The following is a 12,260-nucleotide window of genomic DNA, read 5'->3' on the forward strand; positions in this document are numbered from 1 at the left end:
ATCAATTTTATTTTTAATTAATTTTTCAACGACAAAACGTTTTTTTTACCAAATATAAAAAGGTAAAAAGAAGTAAACAAAGCAGTAGTAGGCATATATAAACCAAAAAACGGTTTTTCTTACTAAAAGTATTTTATTAGTTGATCTGAATCTGAGGTTTAATTTTTCGTGTAACATACAGTTTCAATTGGAGATGATATAGTTATTTTTAATAATAAATTAGAGATATATTTTATCCCAAAATTAGCTTATGCTGTGAGAGAAGATTGTTTGGGTGCTCAAAAGTTCCAATTATCTTATTGTAACACCAAAGATAAAATTGTTTCCAAATATTAATATATATATATATATATATATATATATATAATATTTAGAGAAAGCGGAAGCCAAAAGCAAAACATTCCAATTTTTAAATTTTGCTGAAAAAAAAGTATAATATTAGAAATTTCAATTCCGCTCTGGATTTTCGATTTAATTGGATAGCAACGTCGGAGAGCAGAATCGTTGGAAGAATCTGGTTTTTTGTCGTCGTTGTTGTTTCACGATCAAAACGATGTCGTCTACGGACGTTGTCTCGCTATTGGAGAACTCGAAGGAGCTCGATCGGGTAAGGAAAGAACAGGAGGAGATTCTCTCAGAAATCAACAAGCTTCACAAGAAGCTTCAAACGAGTCAGTTCTCTCTTATTCAATATTTTTCTCTCTGCTTTTTTTTTTCAGTATTGCATTTTCGTCCTTTTTGTGATCCTTTAGGTTCATCATGTGTATGTGTATGTCTGTAAATCAGGTGTTTCTTTCTTCTGTTTTATTTATTTTTATCCATTTTAGTTTTGGATAAATAGAACTTAAAATATAAAATTATAAAAAAAAAACTGTTTTGTGTGTTGGCTGTTTCTTTTGAGGAGTTACAACTTTTATTACCCTCTAAAATGCCCTGGTTTTAAGCGTTTTTTGGATTGGGATTTTTTTTTAAATTACTTTTAGATTTTGAATTTCACAAGCATAGATACTAACGTGTTTGTTTGTATTTCATACATGAAAAAAAAGTGATTTTCTTGTGCTGATTGGTAATAAGATAAAATCTTGGGAAGGAAAGGGTAAGAGAGAAAATGGTATGATAAACATGTTTGCCTAATGTAATATGGTCATGGCAAGTGTTATGAACATCAATAGAAGTGCTAGTATGCAAAAATGGAAGTCAGCCCCTTTAAAAGGACAGAAGATTACCTAAGGAAATGTTATCAGAATCTGAATTTCGAGTGGGACACTGCTTTTAATGTGCTTTAAAGGCACTTCCATGCATAATCAGAAAGTAAGGGTATATTAGTGAGAATATTGAACGCCCTTGGTAAGATGGTTGGATATCCATAACAGTATGAGGGTTACAGGATTCAATGGTGTTGAGCATCATTGGCTTGATCTTCTCGAGGTTGTGTCCGGACCTCAGTTTGGGCTGGATCTCAGCTGGCTGAGTAGAATCCTGGTTTCAGTTTCATGAGCTGGATTTGCATGAGTTTGGATGGGAGCTCTAAATATGGGCATGTGAACTGTGGTTTGAGTCCAGAAGAGAACATATTAAGAGAAACATTTAAAATATACTTTGCTCTAAATAACAGTGATTGATCATCAATTAAACCTCTAACAGACATCAAGTTGTGGGAATGGGGCAAGACTTGAAATGGATTATGTCATGTTCTTAAGCCTGTGAAAAGTGGATAGCTTTAGCCAAGTTAGAGTTCAGCAATAATTTAAAACCAAGTTAGAGTTCAGCAATAAATTAAAACCTAAGTTTTATAATGCTTTCCTTCATTGTGCCTGCCTATTTCTTGGCTTATTTTTATGAAACGTTGCAACCATGATTGTCAATCTCAACTTAACTCTTAAACTCTTACAACTTTTGTGATTTTAGGTGACAAAACGAGTTAGCTCTCCGTCAACTTCTGTTGTGGTAAACTTAGGCATAAATGCGCAAGTAATAAAACGAGTCTATGTGTTTGAAATCAACTTTAACTTTTGTCCTCATTGACCTTGCAATGATAGGGTTTACCCTGACTCAAAGGATTTGATGAAATTAACTCCTTTTTAATATGTTTTCACTTTAATAACTTTTGTTTTTATGAATTTATGTATAATTTGGTTGTTTAGTTGTCTGATCTTATTCATTACTAATTTACTTTTACAATTTATTATTGTGTTTTGCTATTTTGTTATATTGTAAAGTTTAAATATTGAATTATTGTTGTGTAAGAGTATTTTGTGAAGCCTATATGTTATTAAATAAGTTTTTTAATATAATTTTTTCTATTAAGTAAACTTGAAGATTTACAAGTTAACTCTACAAGTCAAGTTTATAGAAGTTACACAAGTTAGCTTTATGCTGATGGCGTAAGGGATTAACTTGCAAACCATTTCTTTATAAGTGAGTCATTTTCCATGAATCAAAACATTTTTGTTATATTCAATGATCTTTACTTGGTATACCAATAATCTGCTAAAATGTATTAGCTAATGTGTTATAACTGAGTATATTTTATTTTCTATTCTTCTGAATTAAAAATGTTGAAACTTAACAAGAGTTGGTGATTTTAATAGAAAGGCTTTTAATTCACCCAAATATTTGAATACATTCAGATACCCTTTGTTCAAAAGAAATTCTTTGTATAATTTAAAACAATATGTTTATGAAGGGTCAACATTTACATAAATTCTGGTTCTGTGTGAAAAGGGGTAGGATTAGGCAAAAAGCTAATTGTTAAAAGCGATCTTATGGTGAATAATATCTTTGAGAATTTGGTTTTTAACTTGAGCTTAATAGTACTGTGTAGTCCATGTTTTCAAAGTGTGGAGTAAGACTCCTGTTGCTGTAGTTTTTGGTATATTTTGGTCTTCAATAATTAATATTATTTAATATGCACATTTCTCATGTATTCAATGTTGCTTCTGTTTGTGAAATTCCTTTTCTTAAAAGGATAATTTATCAAATATCCAAATTATAATGGAAATGTTGATTTGGTTAATTTCGAAAGAGTTTTTGGAAAACTTATTGAATTAAGGAAACAAACAATCCTTTGAGTTTGAGATGTAATCTAAAATCCATATTTCCGTTATAATTTGGGTATTTGATAAATGATCCTTTAAAGACAAGGCAGTTAGCCAGCAAATGCAAACATTTAATACATGAGAAATATGCATATTAAATAAATATTGATTATTGAAGAAAGATATATATAAACAACCATAGCAACAAAAATCTTATTCCACTAAGTAAAATCATTCATGTCTTCACCTAACACCTTATGATGCATTTGGATTTCTTGGTTCATGTTGTGGTATAAGAGCCTCCCCATACTAATAACAAGTTAAATTTTAGCACAAGGTAGGAGAGCTACTTCATTATGCACATTTCAAGGACAAATGCACCTGAGTGAGGGAACGTGTATGAGACATGATAAAACATTCATTTATATTTGTCTAACAACCAACTTATGATTTGGGTTTGTTTGTTCATGAAACTTTCTTTGACTTCAGGGATTTTAAGTAATGACACACTAAACATTATTAGTTGAAATTTAAATTCCCTTGCTTTAGTTTCCATGCTTTTGGATATGAAACTTAAAATTTTAAGATTTGAGTTAGTTCGTCACTGGGAGCCATTACTTAGAATGACTCTAGTTTGACTAGCCAAATACTCTTTGTACTTGCTAGACTGGAATGGCTCCACTTGTTTCCATTTCTGAGAATCATAATTTGATGTTTATTCTTGTATTCTCCAATTATATCTCTTTATTTTGTTGTTGATACTTTCTTGTCACTTTGATACAGCTCCTGAAATGGTTGAGAAACCTGGGGATACCTCATTGACAAGGCTTAAAGTGTTGTACACTCAAGCAAAAGATCTTTCAGAAAGTGAAGCAAGGTATGTTTAATTTGTCCATACTGTCCAGGCTTGGCATTCTATAGCATATGATTCTTATATTGATTTTGGCTGCAGTATTTCCAACTTAATGTTAAGCCAAATTGATGGAATACTGCCTACAGGTCCACAGGGGCAAACACGAAGAAGAATAGGTTTGCCTCAAATTTGTGACAATTATGTTCCTCTTTCATTTGAAACATAATCACATCTGTACTTAAGCTTAAACATTTAGAATTCATCCTTAAAATAGATATATTCATCTTTCACTTGAAATATATAGGTTTAGACATTTACAATTTGTCGACAAAATAAATACTATAAACGGATCAGAATCTTTTAGTATGTTGGTCTTTTAATATTTTCTTTTTATTTGTGTCATATGTATTAATCAAAGAGACTACTAGGTATGATTGTGAACAACATTATAGAACCCAAGTAAACTCTCTAAAGCATTAGAGTTATGCTTTTTCAGGGGAAGGAAAGTGGGAAGTAAATAAAATAACGGGAGGAAACGAACATCTGACAATTTTTGTGACAACTATGCCAAATTTCAATTCATTTGATGCTGTAAATTTTTGGTTGTCTTTTTAAACTTTTTTTTTCCCTCCTTTTTTTTTTCTTTTCCAGGAAAAGGTAAAGTCTACTCTTTGGATACTCATCTCTGCTGCCATGTTGGCCAATCCTGTATAGTCCTGCTACATGAAGAAAAAGGGGAGGGAGGGCAATCTAACGAGTAATTTTAAGTAAAACTGAAAATTGTGTATTAGTTATATTTTTACATTTTGTTCCTTTTCTGCCTATACGGTGTAAGTAGAATAAATAAGCGCTGGGTATATATACGGAAATCATGCGGTGCAGGTTAGCTGAACTTATAACTCATTAGCAAGAGTGCTTTTGCATGCTTTTGTTATCCCCAGATAATACATGGTGATGCATTGGTCCCAACAATATGGTAATGATTTTGTACAACATTCAGTTGATAAAGCAAGACTATACAAACATGAGAATCAAAATACGGACAAATATGTGAAAGCATTTATGGACCTATTGTGGTTGAAGCAAATAATTTTCTCAAACTTTGTTAATATTATGGTTTCATTTTCCTTGAATGCTAGTTTCTATTTATGTAGTCTAGCTTCTAACTGTATACGTGTTACAGAAGGTAATGAGCAGAAAAGGAAACGAGTGAAGACTGAGTCAGATATTTCAAGGCTAACTCCTAGTATGCGAAATCATCTTGAAAATTGTGCCAATCTTAAAGGAGAACAGGTATGCATTTGTGCTGAAGTTTGATGAATACGAATCAAATGCTCGTCAGTTATACTGCACACGTGTGAGCAGTACATTGCTTTTGATAAGTTTGTCTTTTTTGAAACTGTTAGAAATTCAGTTGTAGTTAGTTAATTTAGTTCATTTAGATGTTCACAGTTGTAATTCTGTTATTCATTTTTTTGGGTGAAATCTATTAAGTATCTCTCACCAGGTTATGCATAAGGATGAATGTTTTATTCCTTTAAGTTAATTTCTTGTCAGGTAGCAGCAAGGGTCACCCCACGAAATGCTGATAAGGATGAATGGTTTGTTGTAAAAGTGATTCATTTTGACAAGGAATCAAAGGAGTAAGTATAATATTAATTTTTTTAATTTTGTTCTTTCATTTGATATTAATTTGGGTAGTTACCCACCTCCTCTATGGTTATGACTTAAAAACTAGATTTGTTGCAATTGATGCGGTTTTTTTTTTCACAAAGGAAAAAGATTGTTAAGAGCTGTTTCTTGTGTATGGTTTGTAATCAATAAGAGAACATTTTGACATTAGTGTTTTTTAATTCTCCTCTTTCTTTAGTTTATTTGATGTTCATGACGTGATTTGTTTTTCAGATTTGAAGTACTAGATGAGGAACCGGGAGATGACGAAGAAAGCAATGGTCAAAGGTAACCTACCATATTAGGAGTTTTGTCATGTTCAGTTACCTAAAGTTATGTGCCATCTACTTGTTTTGCTTGAAGTACCATTTTAAACTTACATGGAAAAATTTCATGTTTTCCATGTGTATTAAATTGTTACTCCATTTGAATGACATTTTACTTCATTTGATTCTCTTTCTGTATTCAGACAATACAAGCTTCCCATGGGAAATATCATTGCCTTTCCCAAGAGCAATGATCCTTCAAGTGCTCCAGATTTTCCTCCTGGAAAACATGTTTTGGCGGTCTATCCAGGAACTACAGCACTCTATAAAGCAACAGTTGTTCAAGGCCCTCGCAGAGTAATAATCTCTCATTTTCTTTAGTATAGTCAGATTATTTCCTGATTCCCTTCTATTATTGTGTGACTCAGATTTAATACTGACCAATGTTATTTCGTATGTTCTGGTTATTCTTCAACCTTTCGTAACTGTGCAGAGGAAGACTGAGGAGTAAGTATACATTTCTATCCTTTATATTTTTGTGTTTGTTTTCTCCCTACTTATGGTGGATTATTTTCTGCGGTGATTGGAACAGCTATGTGTTGGAATTTGATGATGACGAAGAAGATGGATCTTTACCTCAAAGGACAGTGCCCTTCCATAAGGTGGTTCTTCTTCCAGAAGGACATCGCCAATGAGGTTTAAAGTAGAAACTATTTATAGTTGTGTTTAAAGTAGAAACTATCTATAGTTGTGTATAAAGTAGAAACTAGACTATTGCATATGTGACAGTTGTTAGTATGCTGTTATGGCTTTTTCAAGATTGACATTCCAAGCATGTAAGAAGGACACCTTACTTCAACATTGATTATAAATGATAAAATATCCAAAGTTAGTTTGTGACAACTTTATACTTCCTATCTTAAATAAAAATATAAAAAATAATATTATTAATAGGAAGAGTCAATATAATATTATTAATAGGAGAAAGAGAGCCATCTGAATTTTGTTTCCAATTAAACCTAATTTTTTAAAAAAAATTAGGAATGAACTGTTAAAAAAAATGTACATTTTTTATTTTTCTAGACAAAGATAAAAAGAGTTTTAAAAATAAATAATAATAATTGAAATAAATAATAAAAAATGTTTATATGATTTTTATGCTTTTAGATATAAATATAATGGGATAAATGATAAAATAAAACTACTTAAAATAAATAAACATCAATTGAGTTTGGTTTTAAGTAATAAATTAATAATGATTAATTATTAAAAGTGCTATAAAATTTTAATAAAATAGAAAACAAGAAAAAAGGTATGCTAAATTATTAACATAGGTATAATTATTGATTGAATAATTAAAAAATCAATTTTGTTGTGAAATAAGTAATGTAGTTTGAAAACTTTAATGATGTATACGGACAATTTGATATTTAAATAATAAATAAAAAAAATTATTGATTGAACTATAATATTGAAATAAAAAATTTATGAAATAATATTAGATTATGAATTATAGAGTTTTTAAGTAATGAATTAAATTGAAAAGTACATAAATAATAATATGGAATAATAGAATGTATGAAATTCTTTGGGAGTAGTAGTAGTGTACCAATGTATATTAATAATATTATTATTAATATAGATTAGTAAAATAAATAAGAATATAAATTGATTTGAAATGATAAAAGCTTAAATATGTTTTACAAACAACTAAATAAATATTAAATTAAATTTTTTAATATTATTTTGTATAAGTGATTAGCATAAACTAAAAATATTAACGTATAATTAGTGACAATATATGAATTTGAAATTATAAAACACTGAAATTGACGTAAATTTGAAGAACAGTGGCACAAATAGTGATGAACACAACTATGCATATGTACAAAATAGAAACGGAAATTGGATGACCGATTAAAACGAGATTTGAACCAATTAAACTCAAGAAGATTAAACGGTGAAAAATGAATTTTAATCCATTAAAACAAGGATTAAACGGTGAATATTGATTGTTAACGGTGCAAGTGAGTAAAATAAAGAACAACAAAATAAGCTGCGGAAATGGAAAATTAAACAGTAGAAATCAATGACAAGTAAGAAACATCAAAACGCGGAAATTATTAGAAATTTGTTTTGAATACACAATCAATATTCTTCTATTTATACATGCAAATCCAACAAAAATTTAAATACACGCTCAAAAAGCAAAAAATAAATAAATAATACAAGTATTTTATATTGGTTTAGGGTTTACTCTTTTTTAATAACTACATTTAGTTACCACGTCATACTAAAATATTCTCAGTAAAACACACAATCCTTTACTAAGAACACACAAAAATATTGTTATTAAACCCTACAAAAATGACTGTTTCTTCCTGCACTTCTATTATTTCTTCTGCCATCTCTATACAGACGTAAAAATACCTTTCTGTCTTTCCCGTGTCATCCCATAGAGTAGTTTCTGGATTATCTAATCCGGACACGCATTTGAAAAAAGACTTTCGAATTACATAATCCGGAAGCTAAAAAAGACTTTCTGATTATGTAATCCAAAAACTAGTCATGCATTTGAAAAAAGACTTTCAGATTATGTAATCCGGAAGCTAATTACGAATTTAAAAAAAGACTTCCGAATTACATAATTCAAAATATTACAGAGGAATATTTTTAGAAATACCAAAATTTATGAAGATAGGAGAAGAACATGCATGAAGAAATAGTCTACAAAAATATATTCTACCCAAGTAACACCCTGTTACAAATTATAGCACCCCGAGAAATCCTATCTTTAAGTATCCTAGCTTAAATTGTAATACAATGTAAAGACAATAAATAATTACTAAAGGAATGAAATCACCTGAAAATAGAAAACAAAGAGCCATAGCAAGGGTTTTCTGCTTTTCAGAATAGTGAAGAATCCTTCACAACACAAGATGATGATGAAAAACTCCAAAAAATTTAGAATTCTTTTTTGTTGAAAACTTGTAAAATCAGTTTTGAAACACATTTTCACAGGTTTGAATACGAAAATTATCTCAGTAAACTTTTTGAAAGCTTAAAGATCCTTTTTATATATTCTGACATACATATTTTCATAATACAGCTTATCAAAATCAATCTCTTAATGCACTAATGCATCATTACTTAAATAAACTTACCAGTACAAAACCATTTTTTACCAAATGTTAACAAGAACTTGGAATGAAAAACTCATCTTCTTGAACACATTAAAGTACAATTTTAACATATTGAACAAATTACCAAAATCACTAAAAAATTCATAAGTGTTTTCAATCAACTGATTATTGAAAAGAACTAATTAAAAACATTCAATTAAACATTCAATTAATTGATTAATGAAAAGAAAAAAATTAAAAACTTTAAACTTTTCTTAGATTCATCATCTCATAGAGCAAAAGATAAATCATAGACACAAAACAAAAGAAAACAAAAACTATCTAGACTCACAAGACTTCATCATACATAGCTTGGACCCTTGAGATGTCCAACAAAAACCTTAGAAGAAGTGAAGACTAATTCATGGAGAAGGAAATCTTGAAACCAAATTGGTATCAACACTTACGGATTCATGTTTGTTGTGTTTAGTTTCTCATCTTGAACTATCACTATAAGATCTTATCATTAGTTGCTAAATCTATCTTGTTGGAATTAAATGGCTATGTGATATTTTTGGAGTTATTATTGTTTATAGATGCATATTTCTCTTTTATATTCAAATTCTTTGGGTCTGGTAGTGTGCTTAATGCTCACTATTAAATAACGATTTCATGTTTTTGAACTCTGTTCAACCAACCATAGGATTCAATGGTCGTAGCGCGAAGTTAAGGCTATAGTGAAATGTTCCATCCTAATGCAGATGTAAGTCATAATAGTGACTTATTGCTCTAGATAAACTTGTGCGATAAATCGGTTTGGTTTGGCCAAAATAGGAACACTGACTTTGATTAAAACATTGCATTTATAAATAACAATAACAAAGGAAATTCATAAAGCTATTTTAATCCCAACATATGTGTTATGTTTTTAATTCCTTGCTTCAGTGATTTGTCTAAACTTCACCTCTCGATTAAATGTCTATTAGTGTTATTATTTATAGTTGATATTTATAAGTATTACATGCAAATCAACTCAATTTTACATATCACTTCATCTTAAAAGATAATTATACTTTGATATCATTAATTCTCTGTGGATACGCTAACCCTCAACTATACTACAGTTGACTCGGTCCGCTTGTCGAGTAAAAAGAGTGGGATTTAACTTAACTGAATTTGATTTAACGAGTCCGCTTGTCGAGTAAAAAGACTGGGATTTAACTTAATTGAATTTGATTTAACATAGCCCACCACCAAGTTTTCTTCCTCAACTAGGATTCGTCTAGTCTTAGTTCATTTCCATTCAATACGCTTAATAAGTGAGTGTGTCATAAGAAGTCCACAAGTGTTTCTAAGCCTCACTTAGAAAACAATAGCTTAAAATTAATGTTTTGTTTAACATCTAATGTATTTTTGTAAAGTCTTTAATTTTCTTTTTAAGTTTAATTTCTTTAAAAAATTTAATTGAAGTTTTTATTAAGGGAGACTGATGAAGCTAATTGAGGGAATCAGGAAAGACTTGGTACCTAAGCAGTCACAATGACTCATCTCTCTTTCTTGGGAGTGAACCTAGAAAAATATTTAACCCTTCAACCTTCTTGCAAACTTTTGTTTTCAAAACCAAAAAAAAAGAATGATCATTCACATAAGTCTAGTGTCAATAAGTCTCGTGTCCAAGGTAGTTTTCGGATAGACAAGGTGCAAACCTTCAAGAAGAAATAAAAAATGCAAAAAAAAGAAATATCTAAGTTGAAAGATATGTTGTCTAAATATTAAAGTATTAATGAAAAACCTAAGAGTCGAGATGTGGAAGGACCTAGTAGAAGAAAATATAAGATGCTAGAACACCATTCCCACATTGAAGAGAAGTATAGTAGTCACCATAACATGGATTACTATAAAAAAAAAAAAAAAAAACTAAGGTCGAACTTTTTCTCTCTAATGATAGAGAAAATGTTGAAGAATATTTCGATTGGGAGATGAAGGTAGAACAAATATTTGAATGTCATCAAGAGAGAAGAGTATCCCTGGATACACTTAGTTTTCAAGGACCAACCATGTATTGGTGGACCTCATTAGTTAAAGACCTTGAAATAAATAATAACCCTCAAATAAGATAAAATAAAGACAAGCGAAAATAGTCAAAGATAATGGAAACTAGAAGACACGGATTAAAAGAAGGAGACTGGAATTGAAAAGCAAGAGATGGAAAGGAACTTAAGCGGTTCTAATAATTATTTTTTCTATTTGTTTGTATTGGGTCTTATATGTGTTTCTATTTTTCTTGTATTGAATTGGCCAAGGTCCCTAGTATATAAGGCTTTTTATAAACTTTTATACTAAAAAAAATGTCCATTTTAGAAGTATATAAGGTCAAGATCTATTTGATGTTCAATTCTACTTAAAGGTGGTAATCTTTTAGGAGGGTCTTGGAAGGTATCCACATATCCCTTTAAAAGTTTTTCCAAGCATAACAAAGGTAAAGTTGGAAATTGAAAGGACATGAAACAAACATCAATAGGTAAAAGAATAAAAGGGTTTATGTGCAAATAGTACCTTTCTAACTTCCTTTGTGGAAGCTAAGAGAGTCACCTTGTTTTTTTCTCTTTTTTTTTCTTATTTCTTAGAGCCTTCATTTTCATCTTCCCTTGTTTGCCACATCACCATTTTATCTCTTCTCACTTATTTAGAAGTGATAGGCTTTAGGGATTTTTTCCGCTATTCTTAAATGTGAAAGGGCCATCATGAGAGACATGTTTATCATATTATCATAGGCTTCCGAACAATACATGGCTGGTTTGCATTGGTACCACATCACATAAAACTTCTTTATACTTGTCAATGTTGAAGCTAATGAGCACTTGTTTAGTAACATTAATTTCTCAATCTTCATTCAACCATTGTATTTGCACATTTTGAATGATGAATGGTGGGGAGTTTATGTTTTCCCATCATCCTTTAACTTCTTAAATTAGTTCAACTTCTTCCATCAATGATGATGAGGAGGCAAACTTTGTTATTAATGACGCATCTAATGTGCAAAATATTTTTACTCTTTCTATATCATCAATATCCTTTTGGACATATCCTAGCATTCATCTCTTTATTAACAAATCCACCTCCATGAGAGAAAGTTTTCATTCATCACTACTAGAGGAACTTTCACTAGAAGTGGAAGAAGAAGATGGAGAAGAATGTCTAGACTCAAGTTCTTTATTCTTTATCACCATAACCCTTTTTTATTAGAAGTAATGTCCAAAAATTAAAATCTAAAACTTTTTGTGGTGCTTGTCTTTTCTTGAACGGTGTT

The 12,260-nt window shown here is 30.2% G+C and overlaps 1 protein-coding gene across 2 annotated transcripts; it reads left to right on the forward strand.

Moving 5' to 3' along the window:
• The first annotated feature begins 381 nt into the window (after positions 1–381).
• Positions 382–6,731, forward strand: LOC137813720 (SAGA-associated factor 29 homolog A-like). 2 transcript variants are annotated; one of them, XM_068616126.1, is made up of 9 exons: positions 382–671; positions 3,822–3,915; positions 3,991–4,067; positions 5,075–5,184; positions 5,449–5,534; positions 5,797–5,850; positions 6,032–6,185; positions 6,322–6,335; positions 6,421–6,731. In XM_068616126.1, the coding sequence occupies exons 1-9, from the start codon at positions 554–556 to the stop codon at positions 6,521–6,523; spliced, it is 810 nt and encodes a 269-aa protein (XP_068472227.1). In that variant the 5' UTR covers positions 382–553; the 3' UTR covers positions 6,524–6,731. The 2 variants fall into 2 exon arrangements, with proteins under 2 accessions (XP_068472227.1, XP_068472228.1); XM_068616127.1 differs by having other exon boundaries at positions 3,991–4,082; positions 5,051–5,184; positions 6,421–6,716.
• Positions 6,732–12,260: the final 5,529 nt, after the last annotated feature.

The sequence above is a fragment of the Phaseolus vulgaris genome, chromosome 1, assembly GCF_000499845.2.
Source record: "Phaseolus vulgaris cultivar G19833 chromosome 1, P. vulgaris v2.0, whole genome shotgun sequence".
NCBI lineage: Eukaryota > Viridiplantae > Streptophyta > Magnoliopsida > Fabales > Fabaceae > Phaseolus > Phaseolus vulgaris.

What these genes read in the sequence shown, in the direction of transcription:
- LOC137813720 (XM_068616127.1), top strand. Translation starts at nt 554, where the DNA reads ATGTCGTCTACGGACGTTGTCTCGCTATTGGAGAACTCGAAGGAGCTC. An exon ending in TTTGACAAGGAATCAAAGGA is followed by an intron (nt 5,535 to 5,796) that starts GTAAGTATAATA and finishes TTTGTTTTTCAG; the next exon opens with ATTTGAAGTACTAGATGAGG. An exon ending in GAAGAAAGCAATGGTCAAAG is followed by an intron (nt 5,851 to 6,031) that starts GTAACCTACCAT and finishes TTCTGTATTCAG; the next exon opens with ACAATACAAGCTTCCCATGG.